At 39.5% G+C, this 20,801-nt stretch overlaps 1 protein-coding gene across 6 annotated transcripts in view; it reads right to left on the bottom strand.

Annotated features, from left to right (window-relative positions):
* The window catches only part of STARD13 (StAR related lipid transfer domain containing 13), a 142,738-nt gene that overhangs the window by 17,615 nt on the left and 104,322 nt on the right, over positions 1–20,801 (bottom strand). For all 6 annotated transcript variants that reach the window (XM_070749895.1, XM_070749899.1, XM_070749894.1 and 3 more), the window contains exons 6-7: positions 18,317–18,490; positions 7,718–7,877 (exon numbers count right to left, since the gene is read on the bottom strand). In XM_070749895.1, coding sequence (XP_070605996.1) covers positions 7,718–7,877; positions 18,317–18,490 — 334 coding nt within the window. The remainder of the gene's footprint in view (positions 1–7,717; positions 7,878–18,316; positions 18,491–20,801) is intronic.

Consider the following 20,801-nt stretch of genomic DNA (forward strand, 5'->3'; position numbering starts at 1 on the left):
CCTGTGACAGGCAGTTGTTGCTTGATGGTGTAAAAGGCATTATTGCAGGATGTAAGATGTTCCAAGTAAAACTGCCTTTTGAAATTGACTGAAGGTGATTTTGTCAATGCCAATGATGTTCAAGTGATGCTCTAGATGTTTTGGGATTGCACCCACGGCATCTATTCCTATTGGTATTATCTTTGCCTCCTTTGCCACAGTTGTTTAACTTTTATTTGCAAATCTTTGTATTTTGTGATCCCCCCCCCCCCCCCCAGTTCTTTCTTTTCCACTCGGAACTTCTCTTCCAATTGCTCCACTTCTCTTTCATGTCCACTATCCAGATTCTTTTTTAAACTTTCTTAATGACAATTGTTAAGTCTAGAGAGTTATGTGGCACATACTTGTCTGTTTGAATCCTAAAGTCCCAGAGCATTTAGCTTCTTTTCTTTTTATATTGCTTTTTCTGTTTTGTTGTCCCACCAGTTCTTGCTTGTAGACAAACAATATTTCTTGCAATTTCAATGTAACATTGTTGTATTTTGTTATATAGCAGCTAGGTGGTCCATTTTTTAAAAGGTTCTTTGCAGAGGCAGCAATTGCCGGTTGTTGTTATCTTCTCAATTCTGGCTTTATATCCATTTGTTGTTGGGTCCTGTGCAGTCAAAATTACCCCTCTGTCTCTTTCTTCAATGTTCCTGCTTTTAGCCATTGCCAGGTCTTGTTGTTATCTGCTTCATTATTATTATTATTTAGATTTGTGTTGTAGCTATCTAAAAAGTATTTCAAAAAGGCTGTAGATGGCTTCCAAAATATCCACTATGTAATTAAAACACCGTTAAAAGGTCATAGCAAAACATAACTGACTCAGCAAAACAACATTTTTTTTAAAAAGAAGATGCGAAAGCAGATGTCAGAAGAAGATGTGCTAATAGGACCGGCTAAGATTTATTTATTTATTTATTTATTTATTTATTTATTTATTTATTTATTTATTTGTCAAACAATTATAGGGTGATAATTTGTACATATAAAACATTAGATAAGTAATGATAAAAAGTAGACAATAGGAAAGGGACGGTAGGCACAATGGTGCGCTTATGCACATGATATAGTCTCCAAAAGTTGATAACTACTGTATTCCTTCATGACATGGAAGCATGATGGTTTACTTAAATTGAAAAGAGAAAACTTCATTGAACAGGAACAATGAATATTTTGCAGCTTTTATGGATGGAAAGGCCCTATTTTAGATGAGTAAAGTGTAATACAGAACAGAACCAATCACAGTGGTAATGGTAACAATTAGGTGGCTGATTGTACCAAGACTATGAAAATTGGTAGTGTCTAAAATGTGGCACTTGAGAAAGAAGAAATAGTGATTGTTTCCTGATTGCTTATTTGTACCCTGTGACAATCATTAAGTGGTGTACCTCATGATTCTCGACAAATGTATCTCTTCTTTTAGGTACACTGAGAGCACCAAAGACAAATTCCTTGTGTATGCAATCATACTTGGCCAATAAAGAATTCTATTCTATTCTATTCTATTCGATGGAAGAATTGTTGAAAGACCTATGTAGGCTTAATAGATACTACATATAGGACTAAGACCTCAACTAAAATGTAGGAAGATATGGATCTGAGGCCTCCCTCTCAAAGATGGAATCAATGACACAACTGTTCAAAATAAGTTACTAGGCAGGCACAGAATCTTCTCCCAAAGATTATGGAGAAGAATTAATATATTGCACCAGGGTAAGGAACCAGTAGGTGGCACAAGATTGATCGCAATTGTATTTTTTTTTCTTTACTGGCTGTTATCACTGAAGCCACCTTTAGGAAATACATGCCTAAGCTACCAAAAAGCTAATAGTTGAGCTTAGAGAATATATATATTCTCTTGCTCAACAGGGCTTTTAGCTGATTCATCACACTTGAGACTATTATAGAACTGCTAATAATATGGCATGAGAGCGGTAATGCTGCAGTTTGGCACTGACAAGAAGCAGTGTCCTTATGGACTACCGCCAGTATTGAAGTATAAATCGGCTCTTTCCTTATCATTAAAGGAGGAACATTAACTCTATGTCCTGCTAATGATCTAGGATGCTAGATAAAAAGCTCAGAACCTTTGTAAAAGTAATTTTATTTTAAATACATGCATGCGCACAGGCAATACAGCAGTGTGAAAATATGTGTTCCTAACATGTGAACAAGCGCACGATTTCTAATAAATTTAGCAGAGAGATATGAAAGATTGAGATCAGGAAATAATAATGTTGATTATGAGTCTAAAATGCATAAAATGTATATCAAGAATATAAGGAGACTTGAATAAAATAGCTTCTGGATGTTACAGTATATTCAAAAGAGGATCTAGCAACGCAAGTTTTCACAAACCGAGGGGTCAATTATTATTAAATTACTGCAGAGCAACCTACCACATCCAATTCAAGGGGTAAAACCCCCTCTACCGCACTGAAGGACTGCAAAAAATTTTACTACCACACTGTGGGCATGACTTATTTTGTGGGTGTGGCTTGCCAGCCATGTGACCAGGTGGGGAGTGGCTTGACAGTCATGTGACCGGGGGTGGCTTAAAGGTCATGTGATTGGCTTAAAGGTGGTCAACTTAACGTCACTCATGTCAAGGGTTTGGGTTTGGGTGCCTGGCCTCTCCTCACCTCAAAGAGATACAATTTCCGTTTCTATTTACTATTACTGAACATCCAAAATATACTATTTAATTCTATGTACAGTATATAGGCCATATGTGTACATACATATTACACACAGGCACACAAAAATATACATTATATACTATATAAACTGTATGTGTATGTACACACACATACACAGGCATGCACAGCTCTTCTAAATTTATACACATTCAACATCATTTACTGAAATAGGAAAAACATACCCAGAGCCCAGAAGGGAAAAAAAAGAAAAAAAAATTAAAAATTTCTACCAGTTCTACATACCTGACCGTACCCATAAGAGCCCATCACTGCTCTACTGATAAAACTGTCACAGCAGCCTTTGGTCACAAAACCCAGCTTGGAAGACATTATATTTAGGATTAAATTTAGTGTGAAACACTGACAGAGAAAGAAGCCTACCATGTTTCTTTGACCAAGATTTTTATTCAAAACTTTTAAATATCTTTTTTTTAAAAAGAGACTTAAAATATAATATGGCAATTGATACTTTTTAAAATAAGTATCTCATACTATATACAGCCTTTAATAATCAGAAACAATGAGTCAAATTTTAGGAAAATATAACCATATTTCTTGGTGTATTACATTTTTAATAAATAACATTCCTATCAAAAGAAATATTTGAAAACTACCATCCAGAAATGCCACCAACACCAAGCAGTTATATACACCTGGATGGTTTTATTTAATCACCCAATTCTCTAATTGGAATGATTACATTAAGTATTTTGCACAAGTCACGTCTACAATATTCAGTGATACCTTATTCATGTGAACTCTTTTTCTATTTAAGATTATACAAGTCTCCAATTATTAGCAGTGGAGATGGACTTACATAAAGAAGCATGTGACTTCTCTTTCCTAGACATACTGAAACTCATAGGGAATTTCAATGCACAGATGTAATAAAAAAAATATGGGTTGACTGACAGAGCAGTCTGTTTCTACATGCTTCGGGCGATTAGATCTCAGCCCTGGCTGACGAATGTTTATATGGTTGATTGAATGGGTAGGACTGATTTTTTTTTAGCATAACTGGGGATTTTAGATTGTTTGTTTAATTTTAATCAATTGGATTTAACTACAGTACTGTATTCTGTTGTTTTTATTTGTTGTAAGCCGTCCTGAGTCTTCGGAGAGGGGCAGCATATAAATCCAATTAAATAAATAAAGCTATACATCTCCACCCCATGTCCAGTCAGCGAAGCAGTGGAAGTGATGTGCCGGTGCCTGGAGGCTGTTGGGGCCTGGATGGGTGTCAACAAACTCAAACTCAACCCAGACAAGACGGAGTGGCTGTGGGTCTTGCCTCCCAAGGACAATTCCATCTGTCCGTCCATCACCCTGGGGGGAGAATCATTGACCCCCTCAGAGACGGTTCGCAACTTGGGCGTCCTCCTCGATCCACAGCTCACATTAGAGAAACATCTTTCAGCTGTGGCGAGGGGGGCGTTTGCCCAGGTTCGCCTGGTGCATCAGTTGCGACCCTATCTGGACCGGGAGTCACTGCTCACAGTCACTCATGCCCTCATCGCCTCGAGGCTCAACTACTGTAACGCTCTCTACATGGGGCTACCTTTGAAAAGTGTTCGGAAACTTCAGATCATGCAGAATGCAGCTGCGAGAGCAATCATGGGCTTCCCTAAATATGCCCATGTCACATCAACACTCCGCAGCACCGTTCCCTGTAGGCTGCGCGTGTGAGTGCGCGCGCACCCCAAAATACCGCCCCGCGCGCCCTTTTCTATGGGCGCGCAGTCCCCATCCCCCTGCCAGCCCACGGGGGGGTGGGGGCGGGGAGGCGCCGGCAGTAGAAGGCGCTGCCCCCGCCCGATCCGCTCCCTCTCCTCCTCTTCCAATGAAAGAAACGCGCGGAAGCTGCTTGCTTTCCGTGAAAGCAGCGCGCCTTTTAAACACGCTGCTTTCCTGCACCTCTTTCCTGGGGGGGGGGGAGTGGCCTCCTCCCCCCCCACCCAGGAAAGAGTTGCAATAAAGCAGCGTGTTTAAAAGGCGCGCTGCTTTCACGGATAGCAAACCCGGCTTTCCTGGCCGGCACAGGGCTTTCCTGCCGCTCTCTCCCGAAAACACAACGGAGGTCCAGGATGACAGGCGAAGCGAGGTGGAGCAACGCGAGGCTCAAGCTGGTGGCGGAAGACCTCCGTTGTGCTTTTGGCTGGGGTGGGGGCAGGAGGACCTTCCTGGCTTTCCCGGGCAGCTGGCTCTAGCCTTGTGCCGGTCAGCAAAGCCGGAGACGTGGAGAGAAAGGAAAGAGAGGGAGGGAAAGAGGAGAGGAAAGAAGGAGGGAGGGAGGGAAGGAAAAGAAAAGTGAACGAGAGGGAGAGAGAAAGGGAGGAAGAGAGGAAGGAAGGAAGAGATAAATATAAAGGGAGAGAGGGAGAAAGAGAGGGAGGGGAAGAGGGGAAGGAAGGAAAAGAGAGAGAGAAAGAGAAAAAAGTGGAAGGAAGAGAGAAGGAAAGAAAGGGAGAAAGAGAGAGAGAGAGAGAGAAGATAGGAAGGAAGAGAGAGTGAGAGAGGGAAAGAAAGAAAGAGTGAGAGAGGAGAGAGGAAGGAAGAATGAGAGAGAGTGAGAGAGAGGAAGAAAGCAAAAGAGAGAGAGGAGTGGAAGGAAGAGAGAGGGAGAGAGAAATGATAGAAAAAAGGGGGAAGAGAAATGAGAAAATGATTGAGGCAGAGAATGACAGGAAAGAGAGAGAAATAGAGAGAGAAGTGATTCTTGATTTAAAGCATATGGTAAAAGCACTTAAATAATAACAGAGAAAAAAAACCCCAGCCCTCACCTGTTTTTATTAATAGTTATGTTTTTGGATTTGCTGGTTATTTTAGTTTTAATAGTAATAGAGTTTTGTTTTGTTTTATTATTAATTTATTTTAATTAAAAAGTAGGGATTTTATTTATTTATTTATTTATTTATTATTTATTTATTTGTACTTCTATGCCACCCAGTCCCAAGGGGACTGCCGCTCAGACACTATACTTTTCCGCCCACCCCGAAAAAAAATTAGAGGGAACATTGCTCCGCAGTCTGCATTGGTTGCCAATCAGTTTCCGGTCACAATTCAAAGTGTTGGTTATGACCTATAAAGCCCTTCATGGCACCGGACCAGATTACCTCAGGGACCGCCTTCTGCCGCACGAATCCCAGCGGCCAGTTAGGTCCCACAGAGTGGGTCTTCTCGGGTCCCGTCAACTAAACAATGCCGCTTGGCGGGACCCAGGAGAAGAGCCTTCTCTGTGGTGGCCCCGGCCCTCTGGAACCAACTCCCCCCAGAGATTAGAATTGCCCCCACCCTCCTTTCCTTTCATAAGTTACTTAAAACCCACCTCTGGCTCCAGGCATGGGGGAATTAAGACTTTTTTCTCCCCCTAGGCCATTACAACTGAATACATGGTATGTTTGTATGTATGTTTGGTTTTTATATATTAAGGGGTTTTTATTTGCTTTTAGTATTGGATTTTATTGTATATTTTCATGATTGTTGTTAGCCGCCCTGAGTTTTCGGAGAGGGGTGGCATATAAATCCAATAAAACTTAAACTTAAACTTAAATAATAAATGCTGCATATGTGGAAATGGATATAGAGTACTAATTTGCCATGACATCTTAGAGGAGAGAACTTGCGACTGTATCAAAGAACTGCATAAAAGAATTAATTAGAAAAAAAAAACTTTTGTAGCATTTGTTTCTGATCTTGAACTCAATTATAAGTGAAGAAAAAGCATGTATCCACTCTACATACTCAAGACAACTTTGGAAAAGAAGCCCATGGTGAAAGTTAGATAACCACAATTAGTAGATATAAAAGGAAAAGAAGAGAAGGATTGAAAATATAAAATGAGAGAGCAAAAAAAAAATCTTACTGGCTACTCTTCAGCTATTTGAACATAATTAAATCCTGTCAAAATGTTTAGTATTTTTGAGTTCTTAAAATTAATGCTCCAGGTATCTCTCCAAAAATTTAAAACTCATTTTTGCTCTAAGCATATTTTCTGCATAATAGATCAAAACAGAATAATCACACGGAAATGGTTGGATAGGTTAACTGTAAACCCCTTTCCATATGATGGAAACAGGGAAGGAAGGGAAGCTAAAAGAAGGGGAGGTTGGGAACTACTATTTTACTGGGGGATGGGGGAGATAGTGATTTTCTTCCAAGATTGATACTGAGTTTGCTTGTATATCCTACTGAAGTGCTTTTTTTAAGTCTATAAAGAAGTTCCATTTGGAGTATGGCAACAACAGAATTAGTAAATAATTTATTTATTAAATTTGTATGCCGCCCCTCTCCGTAGACTCGGGGCGGCTCATAGCAGTAATAGAAAAACAATATACAATACAAATCTAATAATTAAAACTAAAAACCTATAATTTAAAAAACATGCACACAACATACCATACATAAACAATATAGGCCTGGGGAAGTTATCTCAGTTCCCCCATGCCTGATGACAGAGGTGGGTTTTAAAGAGCTTACGAAAGGCGAGGAGGGTGGGGGCAATTGTGATCTCTGGGGGGAGTTGGTTCCAGAGAGTCGGGGGCCGCCACAGAGAAGGCTCTTCCCCTGGGTCCCGCCAAACGACATTGTTTAGTCGACGGGACCCGGAGAAGGCCAAACCTGTGGGACCTAACTGGTCGCTGGGATTCGTGCGGCAGAAGGCGGTCCCGGAGATAGAAATAATACATGATACATATAAATAATACATTTAATCGTCTTAAAATTGATCACATTCCTGACTTTTACAGTATCATTTCATTATAATATTTATCTACAGCACTGTGGGTTGGCGAAATGGGATGCGTTCCATCACATACTGGTATCTTATATTTTATAATGCAGGTCTGTAAATATCCCCAACAGAAAATAAGATCAAAATAATAAAAGTCCAACTTATTTTTAATAAAACATACAGCATCTAGAAAATCAGTTGCAGATAAAGCTGTCAGCTGACTTTTGTGCACTCACATATGCGTCTATCAAAATGAAGAACCTACCTGATCCAGGCAACTATGACGTAAATATCGCAAGGCTTGTTGTATGCTCTGTGGAAGGGGTTGCCCTGTTCTTTGCACATGGACTATTAAAGGGACACCAAATATGTTCTTATCCTTGTAATCTGGAACCTTCATCCACTTCATGAACTTTGGTACAGACCTTAAAAACAAAGATGATTGATGCAAATTATTTATACGATTATTGTCTGAATCCCGTTATCTCAGACAAATTTGAGCTAGTTGATTCTTGAGGAATCTCAGCTACCTCTCTTCTGGATTCATGTCTCTCCATGATGTCCCTTTCCTTAGCTTCCTGGGAGGGTGGCATGTGTCTGGGTTCAAATGGTGATTAATGCCTTTTTGAGGGAAGGGTTAGTACTGCGTCCCTTGAAGGAGGCAGTAGTGGGCTCTCTTCTTAAGAGCCCAACCCAGCTGTGTTAGACAACTTCCAGTTTTAACCCTCTCTTTTGGCGAGAATTGATGAGAAGGTAGTTGGCTCACTGCCTCAAACGGGCAAAGATGAAGTGGAGCATCTAGACCTTTTTCAGTTTGAGGTATGGAATAAGTATCCTCGAATACAGCTCACCTGTCTGGAACCCACACCGAATTTCGGACATCAATACCCTAGAAAAGGTCCAACAATACTTCACCAGAAGAGCCCTTCACTCCACCACTGGAAACAGAATACCCTATGAAACTAGACTTACAATCCTGGGTCTAGAAAGCTTAGAACTACAACGCCTTAAACATGATCTAAGTATTGCCCACAAGATCATATGCTGCAACATCCTGCCTGTCAACAACTACTTCAGCTTCAACCGAAATAACACAAGAGCACGCAACAGGTTCAAACTTAATATCAACCACTCCAAACTTGACTGTAAAAAATATGACTTTAGCAATCGAGTTATTGAAGCATGGGATTCATTACCAGAGTCCGTGGTGTCAACCCCCAACCCCCAACATTTTTCCCTTAGACTTTCCACGGTTGACTTCTCCAGATTCCTTAGAGGTCAGTAAGGGGCGAGCATAAGTGCACTAGCATGCCTTCCGTCCCCTGTCCAATTGTCTCTCCTATATTTTATATATCTTTTCTCCCATCCATATATCCTTCCTCTACTCTTCATTGATGCATTCTATTCTCATATCTCTTCTTCTATCCCTTCCCTGATATTTACTACTACACGTTTTTATTCTCTTTGACTTTCAATTTGTATTGGACAAAAGAAATAAATAAGTAAGTAAGTAAGTAAGTAAGTAAGTAAGTAAGTAAGTAAGTAAGTAAGTAAGTAAGTAAGTACAATTGGTACACAAAATGAACCTGTGCAAAGGTTCCCAACTCATAACAATCACCTGCTCTTTGAGCAGAAGTTACGAATCCAAGACCCCCCCCCCCCAATTCTCACTGTAAAAATGTACCCCAGAATTAAAGATGGAAACCACCAAATTGTTGAAATTATTCTTTATCAATTCTCTTGTAGACTTGCTTTTAAATGTGGGGTCATTTTCTAGCATGACCCACTTGCAATCTCCGACAATTTTATCCTGGAGTTTTAGAGTGATTTTTGACAGGGCAGCTATCTTGGAATAATCTTGGAAGATTCTCAGTTGCCATTCCAAAAGTATGGATTAATAGAGCTTCAAAACTTTAGGGAAAAAAGTACAATCTCTTCTTGGCTAATAGGTTTCAATGACTTTGTTTTTTTATGCACACACCTATCCTTCTCAATTATACTGAATGGGGCATGACTTACCTCTGGAGTCCACATGGCTAAAGCTTTTGTGTGATGAGGACATCCAAAGTTCATGATATTTATATATATTGCACGGCTTGCACAAATAAGTTGTGATTGATTAATATAGTACTCAGATACACCTGGCCCTAGTTATTCCTTTAATTGATCAGACTGAAAGTACATGGGTGATTACTCTTTCATGCTGGCATGCTGCCTACTGGATATTTATGAAATAAATGAAATAAGCACTAAACTTTGGGATTGTCCACTTGCATTCCTTCTTTAGATCAGTAGGACTTAACATGAAGCCCTAATAACATTCAGTGGGAGAAATATGCTAAAATTCAGACAATACAAAAGGGAGTAAATATCTCAAAAGTGCTTTTTCAAAAGGCAACTGGACTTTGGTTTTCCTTGAAAACGATTCGCTTCTCATCCAAGAAGTTCAGAACTGAAGAAGCTTCTTGAATCGGAAGCAAAACATCTTCAGGGAAAAGCAAAGTCCAGTTTTCCATTTGAAAAAGCATCTTTGGGACAACCATGACCCGGGTGACTGGGAATCTCCATAGATAGGGAGTAAACACTTTTTCAGAATTGTAGTTATGGCAGAAAGATAAGGATAACTAGTGCTTTAATCCCTGAACCACTGAGATACCAATTGAAAAACTTTTTAAAATTGTCTTCAGTTTGAAATCACAACTACATTCTCCTTTGGTCACCTTTGTAACAGATGCCCCCTGACCCCCTCAAAGAAATATGTGAAATGTATTGACCTATTTATCATCTAATTTAGCTTTTATTAAGCACATGATTACATCAGATAGCTCTGGCTCATAAATTTAATTCTTCTCTATGACTTTTATGCTGGTTGGATATTCTTGATGTTTAGAACAAATTTGATGCACAAGTAGTTTTGGGAACTGATGTACTGTATGTGATGTTTGTATTTTTTATAATCTGCTATTATGAATTTTTAGATATTTATTATTCTGTGTTATTTTGTGCAATTTCAGGAAAGTAATATTTTATCCCTAAAATATATGCAGGTTTTACACCTTACACATTTCATTTTTTTTCACCAATAACGGCTTGTAGCAATGAAACATATTCACCATTTAATTCAATTCACTTCTTCAGCACATGTGTGACAACTTAACATTCAGTAAGTAATGGCAGAAGATTAAACTTGAAAGGATGTATAATTAATTATCTCAAAGTGTCTCGCTATGTCCATAATCTTAAATCATATGATTTAGTTATCATTTGTAAAAATATAGTAAATCCTAGATGAGGCTTAAAAGGATGTGTTTTGAATAAAGTTATTTTGTACTCTAGTTCAGGGGTCTCCAACCTTGGCAACTTTGAGACTTGTGGATGTCAACTCCCAGAATTCCTCAGCCAGCATGTGCTGGCTGAGGAATTCTGGGAGTTGAAGTCCACAAGCCGTAAAGTTGCCAAGGTTGGAGACCCCTGCTCCAGTTTACTTATTCTAATAATAAAGGTGGCCAAACACCTATGCCCTCATGAGAAATATAGTTTCTCATGAGAGAAACCGCCCCAAGTCTTTGGAGAAGGGCAGCATACAAATGTAATAAATTATGAGTTATTATTATTAATTATTAAACTTCATGAGAAAAAAAGTGGTGAGTTATCAAAACAACAGGAGATGTGGAGATGGTTAACAGGCTAAGAATACCAGACTAAGAATACCTATAGAGAGAAGTGCGTTCCTCCTGGTTTGGACTGGTTCGTCCAAACTGGTAGCGACCTGCTGGTGATGTCACAATGACATCACAGAACCAGTTCCATCAGTGCCAGTCCGCGGAGACGCCATCTTTTTTTTAAAAAAAAAGATGGGTTTTTTCTTCTTCTGCATATGCATGGAAGTCAGGTTTTCAGTACTGTGCATGTGGTCGCCATCTGGTTTTTGGCTTTTGGGGAGGAATTTTTTTATTTTTTTGTCAGTGTGCATGTGCGGGCGTGCAAAGCGCTCCCATGTCCATGAGGCAGGCCCTGTGGCTTGGGAGGAAGCGAACTGGCAACGAAGTAAGTTAGAACCCACTCCTGCCTACAGACAATAAGAGCTGTACGGGAGGGCTCAAATGGAGATAATGTGCTACTTTTATTTATTCCTGCCTTGCTAGAAAAAGAATGTAAAAGAACAATTTCTCATTTGTCTCCAAACATTGCCTATGCATGAAATTTAAACTGGTGTTATCCAGATAAATTTGCCTTCATTTTATGAAACAACTTTATTTGACAAAAGATACCATGCTTTGCATCAAAAACATCTCAAATTTAGTACTAGCATCTCCAGTTTAAAAAGAATCAGATGATGACAAAGATATTGTTTTGGTATGTTACTGGTCAAAATTATCATATAGGTCCAATTAGTAAATATGTCTAATCAAATAGTACAAAATTCATTTCCTCTAATGTGATTCCTACTGTTAACCAGAGAATGTGTCAACTTAAATGTGATTTTAATTTTACTTTTAAAATCTTTTATTTTTATAACATTTAATTTTAAAACTGGATATGCACATTAAATAAAATATCAACCATTCATTTAGCGATAATTCAAAGTTACAACAGCAGTGAAAAAATTGACTTATGATTGTTTTTCACATTTACAACCCTTGCAGCATCCTCATGGTCATGTGATCAAAATTCAGACACTTGGCAACTAGCATGTATTTATAATGGTTGCAGTATCCCAGGATAATGTGAATACCTTTTCCAAGCTTCCGACAAGCAAATTTAATGCGGAAGCCAGAGTCGCTTAACAACCATATCACTACCTTAACAAGTGTAGTGATTCACTTACCAACTGTGACAAGAAAGGTCATAAAATAGGAAAAAAATCATTTAAGAACTTCTTGCTTAGCAATGGAAATTTGTGGTCGTATGTTGAGGATTACCTGCAATAAATTAGTAATGCTGTATCTTCCCCATATAGGCCTATAATTTCCATTATAAATAAAAGCCAGATCCTTTGTTAGGATGAATGTGGACTTACCCAGAAATAAAGGAAAAGGCTAATGTGCATCATATAGGACAGTGATGGCGAACCTATGGCATGGGTGCCACAGGTGGCACGTGGAGCCATATCTGCTGGCACGTGAGCCGTTGCCCTAGCTCAGCTCCAACATGCATGCGTGCGCTGGCCAGCTGATTTTTGACTCAAACAGAGACTCTGGGAGGGCATTTTTTGGCTTCCAGAGAGCCTCCGGGGCATGGGGGAAGGCGTTTTTACCCTCCCCAGGATCCATGGAAGCCTTTGGAGCCTGGAAAGGGTGTAACACGAGCCTACTGGGCCCACCAGAAGTTGGGAAATAGGCCGTTATCTGATCTCCAGAGGGCAACTGGGGAATGGAAAAAGTTGTTTTTGCCATCCCCAGGCATTTAATTATGGGTGTGGTCACTTGAGCATGTGTGATTTATTTATTTATTAGATTTGTATGCCGCCCCTCTCCGCAGACTCGGGGCGGCTCACAACAATAACAAGAACAATGTAAAAACAAATCTAATAATTTAAAAAACACTAAAAACCCCATTATTAAAAGCAAACACACACACACAAACATTCCATGTATAAACTGTATAGGCCCAGGGGAGATGTGTCAGTTCCCCCATGCCTGACGGCAGAGATGGGTCTTAAGAACTTTACGAAAGGCAAGGTGGGTGGGGGCAGTTCTAATCTCCGGGGGGAGCTGGTTCCAGAGGGTCGGGGCCGCCATAGAGAAGGCTCTTCTCCTGGGTCCCGCCAAACGACATTGTTTAGTTGACGGGACCCGGAGAAGGCTAACCGGTCGCTGGGATTCGTGCGACAGAAGGCGGTCCCGGAGGTATTCTGGCCCGATGCCATGAAGGGCTTTATAGGTCATAACCAACACTCTGAATTGTGACCGGAAATTGATCGCTAACCAATGCAGACTGCGGAGTGTTGGTGTGACATGGGCATACCTAGGGAAGCCCATGATTGCTCTCGCAGCTGCATTCTGCACGATCTGAAGTTTCCGAACACTTTTCAAAGGTAGCCCCATGTAGAGAGCATTACAGTAGTCGAACCTCGAGGTGATGAGGGCATGAGTGACTGTGAGCAGTGAGTCCCGGTCCAGATAGGGCCGCAACTGGTGCACCAGGCGAACCTGGGCAAACGCCCCCCTCGCCACAGCCGAAAGATGTTTCTCTAATGTGAGCTGTGGATCGAGGAGGACGCCCAAGTTGCAGACCCTCTCTGAGGGGGTCAATAATTCCCCCCTCAGGGTTATGGACGGACAGATGGAATTGTCCCTGGGAGGCAGGACCCACAGCCACTCCGTCTTATCCGGGTTGAGTTTGAGTCTGTTGACACCCATCCAGACCCCAACATAGTATGCATGCATGCTTTTTCGGCACTTGAGGAAAAAAAGATTTGCCATTACTGATATAGGATGATGTAGAGCAGGGGTATCAAAGTCGATTTCATTGAGGACCGCCTTCAGTTTGTGTTTGACCTCGGGGTAGGGAAGCATGGCTAGAGTGGGCATGACCAGCTCCACTCAGGTTGGGGGCACTTATAGTGGCCTGAGTGCTCTGCTAGAGGAAATGGGCTCCCAAGTTCTGTTTTCGGTGCGGCAGCCTCTTGAAACCCTCTGCCAGCAAAAATGGAGCTCATCCATTTTCACTGCGGGCCCGTCCACTGTTTCCAAATCTAAGCAGCCTGTGGGCTAGATCTGGCCCATGGGCCTTGAGTGTGACACTCGTGATGTAGAGCATCCTGGAAAGTAAGTAATAGTAGCATATTTTAATAGTGTATATCTTTACAGAAATACATGCAGCCACATCAATCATGGTTGCTGGATTTGTCCTTACCATTCTAGATGTCCCTACGATCCCAGACAATGCCTGCCTCTACTTTAACCATTCATATCTGCCCAAAACACTACAAAATGGCACACCATCAGTTCTAGTTACATATGCAATATTGAACACAGCAATGAATTCAGTGTTTTCCATTTCCTTCCTCTAGATTTAAATGGATGAATGCCTCTCTTTATAGACCTTACTCTCAATAGCTCTACACCGTACAGCTATCGGCTAGCATAATCTTGTGATATTCTTTTGCAATGCAGCTACGGAGATATAAGTCAGCTAATTAAAATCCCATAATATTAGTTCAGGTAGTGTTGATTAAATGTTGCATATGTTTATTGATAGTTCCCCCCCCTCTCTTCTGTTGATAGAGCTTTACACAAAGGAATCCAGCTAGACTTCTAGAATTACTTTTCATGCTGTGAGATAAATATCTTTTATTGCTTTTGCCTGCGTTTGGCTGTAAAATGAGGGCAATAATCCTTAGCAGTTCACATGGCCTACTTAAATGCCAGTTAATGCGGTGAAGTTATTTAGCTGAAATATGCTACATTAGAGCAAATACTGACTTTTGTGCATCAAATCTGAAGATGTGTTACAAAGGGAGCCTACGCTGTATAATCCCCATTGCCAAATTATGTAGTGTGGTGTATGCCCAATTGATTTTCTGGGATCAAATGCCTTTGCCTCTTGAAGACATGAGATAAGAGGTTGGTGAGAGACAAGAGATTTCATCTAGGGCATGAGCTGGATTTTGTTGCTTTGAATCAATTCTCTTGCTTCCCAGAGCACTAACAGAATCCATACTAAAGAACTCAAACTAAATTAGGACATTGAATCAGGTCAAAGATCTTCATGTATTTAACAGATTAATAGAGTTGGAAAGAACCTTGCAGGTCATCTAATCCAACGCCCTGCCCAAGCAGGAGATCCTACATGTGCCTCTACCTAGGATCGAACTCACAGCCTCCTGATTGTGAGGCAAGAGCTCCACCTTTGGGCTATAGCAGCTGGAAGATTGTACCCTCAATTTTTGCGGGTTCGAACTTCGCGGAAAGTCTATACCACGGTTTTTCAAAAATATTGATTAAAAAATACTTTGTGGGTTTTTTCCCTATACCAGTTTTTCCCACCCAATGACATCATGTCATCGCCAAACTTTCGTCTGCCTTTAATAAATATTTTTTTAATAAACTTTAATAAATAAACATGGTGAGTAATAATCTGAATGGTTGCTAAGGGAATGGAAAATTGCAATTTAGGGGTTTAAAGCAGGGGTCCCCAACCACCGGGCCGCGGACCAGTACCGGGCCGCGGGGCATGTTGCACCGGTCCGTGGAGTCAGCAGCTGCCGGCTCTCATGCCGCCACCCCCTCCCTCCAGCGCTTCGCCTCCCGCCGGGCAAGAGGCCTCGGGAGGCAGGTTCTGCCGGCCACAGGACGATGGATGGGACAGAGGGGCGGGAAGGACCGAGAGGCTCAAGCCTCTTTTGGCTTCTGCCGCGGGGCGCTTTTGCGTTTTTGGCTGGGGGGAGGCAGGAGGGCCAGCCTGACCCCCTCTCTCCAGCGCTTAGCTCCCGCTGGGCAAGAGGGCTTAGGAGGCAGGTTCTGCCGGCCACAGGACGATGGCGGGAAAGAGGGGCGGGGAGGACCAGCACCCCCATGCTTAATCCCGCCCCCAACCACACCCCTTTCCGCCCCCACTGGGCCATAGAAAAATTGTCTTGCTGAAACTGGTCCCTGGTGGAAAAAACGTTGGGGATCACTGGTTTAAAGTGTTAATGGAAGGCTTGTGATACTGTTCATAACCAAAAATAGTGTATTTACTTCCGCATCTCTACTTCGCGGAAATTCAACTTTCGCGGGCGGTTTTGGAACACATCCCCCGCGAAAAGCGAGGGAACACTGTATTATTGGAAGTTTATGAGTACTGTAGAAAGACAGACACCTTAGCTGAAAAGAATGCTGATTTTACCTTTTGTTTCTCTATACAATGAGGAGAAGAAGGAAAGATGGGAATGGAACTGATTGACTGACAGGTCTGCCTTGCACTTGCTAATTATTCTTGCAGTGCACTGAATGAAATGCATAATTAAAATGTTATGATATTAGAAACATGTGACAGATTATTTTTTTTGTCCAAATGTGAATTGACACTAAAATAATTCAGCAGAATTTCCCTGAATAGCATCAGTTTAAAATTCAAACATAGGCAATGCCTGGAGACACAAAACACTCCCTCCTTTATAAGATGAAGAATCAATTCACGGAAACTCTTTTATTTATTGATGTGATTATTTTATTGAAGACTGATAGAAGAAAAAAAAATCTTTAGATGTCAGTCATTTCAAGTTCTAAATGTTGTAGCAATGTTCTATAAAGTAAAGAGCCAGTTTCTTGAAGTGGTTAAGGTGCTGGTCTATAAATTAGCAGAGTTATGAGTTCTAGTCGTGCCTTAGGCATGAATATTAGCTGGGTGACTTTGGGCCGATCATTCTATTTTGGTCTAATCCAGCTCACAGCGTTGTTATGGGAAAAATAGGAGGCAGGAGTATTAAATAGGTTTGCTGCCTTTAATTTATCTGAACTGACCATCACAACCTGGGGCTGGAATTTTGGTCACTAAGTGATGCAGTTGTTAAGCAAGTCAACATGTGACCAGATTCATTATTACAACTATTTTTATTGCAAACGTTAAGTAGCGCATCATAGTTATTAAATGAATCACATGGTCACTAAGTGAGTCTGTTGGTTATTAGCAAATCCAGCTTTTCAAATGGAGCTTTCATGTGGGAAGCCGGCTGGGAAGACTCATGGGATCCAAAACCACAATCATTCATTCATTCATTCATTCATTCATTCATGTATTGGATTTGTATGCCGCCCCTCTCCATGGACTCAGGGTGGCTAACAACAGTGACAAAAACAGAATGTAAAAATCCAATACTATAATATCTAAAAACCCTTGTTATAAAACCAATCATACATACAAACATACCATGCATAAATTGTAGAAGCCTAGGGGAAAAATTATCTTAGTTCCCCCATGCCTGACGGCAGAGGTGGGTTTTGAGGAGCTTACGAAAGGCAAGGAGGGTGGGGGCAATTCTGATCTCTGGGGGGAGTTGGTTCCAGAGGGTCGGGGCCGCCACAGAGAAAGCTCTTCCCCTGGGCCCCGCCAACCGACATTGTTTAGTTGATGGGACCCGGAGAAGGCCCACTCTGTGGGACCTAACTGGTCGCTGGGATTCGTGCGGCAGAAGGTGGTCCCTGAGATAATCTGTGATCACAAGGTGCTACAATTGTTGTAAATATGAACCAATTGCAATGGTGGTATATGATGGTTGTAACTTCAAGAATGGTCATAAGTCATTTTTTTCAAGTCTGTCATAACTTCAAACTATCATTAAATGAACAATTGTAATTCAAGGACACCTGAATATATGTTTATCCTAAAGATAAATCGATCTGATCTGATAAAAATCTAATAATCAATCAACTCATGGCATCCCTGTCTGGCATTGGAGATAAAACAAGTATAATCCAATGAAAACAAAAGAGGTGACAGAGCAGCCAATAATGAATTAATTTATTATCTGCTAGTATTTACATTTTTGGTCTTAATCTATCAGCTGTGTGATGCAGGAAAAGACTAGTTGATTTAAGGAGGTGTTAACAGCTGTGATGCAAGCAACCAAACATGCTTGAAAGTTACTTTTTCTTTTGGAATCTAGAACACTGCTAGATAATTAATGTATGTGTATGTATGTACAAAATATGCTTTCCAATATGACCTTTAAGTCAATTCAAAAGAATTAAGAAGCAAAATAAGTATTCTTTAACATTTTCTTCCTGCGTTTTGACTCAATCATTACAAACCTCCTTTGGCTAAGCTGGTTTTCCATGCCAAAAGTTATACTAATGAATTATTGTTTTTAAAAAAAAATATTTATGAGTATTTTCAGGCTTTATAACTGAAGAACATTTAAACTATAAAACATACTTACCATGTCCAACCATGCTTACTTGACATGGAATATTTTTCCATAATTGCTGTAAGACGGAGCAGGGAAAATTTTTGTAGCAGATTTAGCTGAGCAGCTGACTGGTTGCTGATCTGGAGTGATCCTAGGGCATGGCTAAGTTGGTGAGAGATCTGGAAACTGTGCCAACGTAATCGCCTTGATATACATAAAAAAAAGAATAAAATGTCTGATTTTCATGATAGATTTATTTCTTATTAAATCTGTGAAGGATTAGAAGACTTTATCCTACAGTTAGAAGAATATAACTCCAGCATGAATCTAAAAATTGCTTTCCACTTACAAGATTCTGTTTAAGAAATCTTTGTTTCAGACATATTATAGCAATGATAAAAGTTAGTAAATTCCATTTGCTCCACTAGATGCCATTCTATTTCTGGGACATTTATAGATGAATAAATTGATATGAAAACTTCAATAAATTAATGTTCTTGTGCATCAAGTTTTTATGCAGGTACAAAGGAGCCAATGAGTACAAAAATATTATGCTGATAAAGCAAAGTCTAAAAGGAAGTGAAATTTTTCATATTGTTAAAAGACATCTTTATATTGCTTAGACAAAAAAAAGAGGATCTCCAATTTCTTATTCCAGTTTGCATATCACCTGGATTTATCAATAACACATTATTATTATTATTATTATTATTATTATTATTATTATTATTATTTATTAGATTTGTATGCCGCCCCTCTCCGGAGACTCGGAGTGGCTTACAACAACAATACATAGTACAAATCTAATGGTTAAAAAAACAGTTTTAAACCCTTATTATAAAAAACAGTCATGCATCCCAAACAAACCATACATATAAATAAATATAGATGCAGATTCTTATCTTGCAGGGTTTAGTGATTACCTCTCATAAATTAAGTATCTCCCAAGCTAAAAGTCCACTGATCCAAATTGAGTTATTAACAAATGTTGTAGTTATTAATATTACCAGTGGGTGGCAACAGCCAAATTATATTAATCTTTTAACATAAAAAATGATAAACTCATTATCATTCAATTGTTGTTCTAACATAAAACCCCACCATCTATAAAGATGTTCCATATAATATTTTTAAAAAAATCAATTTTAACATATAGATTACCACAGAGAATTAATTTGGTATGAGAAAAAGAATCAAAATACAATTTTTCAGTAATAGTATGTTTATACTATTCCAGATATAGTTTTGTACTGATGTATCAGTGACAGAAAATATTGCTAATTCATTATATTTAAAGAGTCCATCTAATTGTGGTTATGTAAAATCCGATACCTGTTAAAAAGTTATGCATACACATATCTGATTCATGATTCAAAAAATCAAAGCCTCTATTTTTAACTGCAACTTTTTCTAGGTAATCTTGGGAATTGAAAACCCCCAAGGAAATATACAGAACAATGCACAGAAAACCCACATAGAAATGTATAGAACAAGTTTTTGAAAATGTCTTCTGGATAAGTGTATTCTATGCAAAATATAAGGTATCCTAGAAATTATATTAATCTTTAAAGATTATTTACCACCATTACCCCACCTTCCAGTAAGGCTATCAATATCCAAAGAATTACAATGATTTAAGAAATGTGAGGTGGAATAATAATAGTAATTAATACATTCAGTGCATATATACAATGGTAATTAAATTTGCTATCAGCATCAATTCTAAATTAAACTAGCTAAAGAATATCCCACAATTTATCGAAACATATTAATCAAGCGCATCAGAGTTACAATCAAAGTATGAAATTCAGAGATAGACAATAAAATGCCATCAGCAAATAACACCAATTTTATTCTGATTAATAGTGCAAACTACCATTGATATTACTATGTAGTACATTGGTTCTCAAACATTTTAGTCTTAGGACCACTTTATATTCTTAAAACTCATTGAGAACCCAAAGATGTTTAGTTTATGTGGGTTATATTTATTAATATTTATTGGATTAGAATTAAAAATAGAAATTGCAATATATTTATTTGACTTTGCCAGCCTGCTGAAAGGATGACACTTTGAGAACCACTGATCTAGTATAGTAGCAGAAAGAAAAGGATCTAAACAAATATCAAAGTGGAAATTAGATATATTTGTCCAGTATCTTTACAGATAGTAGAGCTAGCTTGATGTAGCGATTAAAGCATCATGCTAGAAACTGAAAAACCATGAATTCCAGTCCTGCCTTAGGCAAAAGTCAGCTGGGTTACCTTGGTCTAATCGTTTTCACTTAGCCCTAAAAAGGAAAAGCAATGAGAAATCATTTCTGAAAACTGCAGGTAGCTGTCCAGGCACACTGAGAATTGGACATAATTAAACGGAAGACCCTTTATAGAATAACCACCTACAATCTTGGCTTATTTGGTATTTTACATTTGGCTATGTAATTTACTAATATTATCTATGCCTTTTATGAAAGGCTTTTTCCATATCAAACAATATAACTTCAGCATTGCCTTT

Source organism: Erythrolamprus reginae, chromosome 4 (assembly GCF_031021105.1).
Source record: "Erythrolamprus reginae isolate rEryReg1 chromosome 4, rEryReg1.hap1, whole genome shotgun sequence".
Classification (NCBI taxonomy): Eukaryota; Metazoa; Chordata; class Lepidosauria; order Squamata; family Dipsadidae; genus Erythrolamprus; species Erythrolamprus reginae.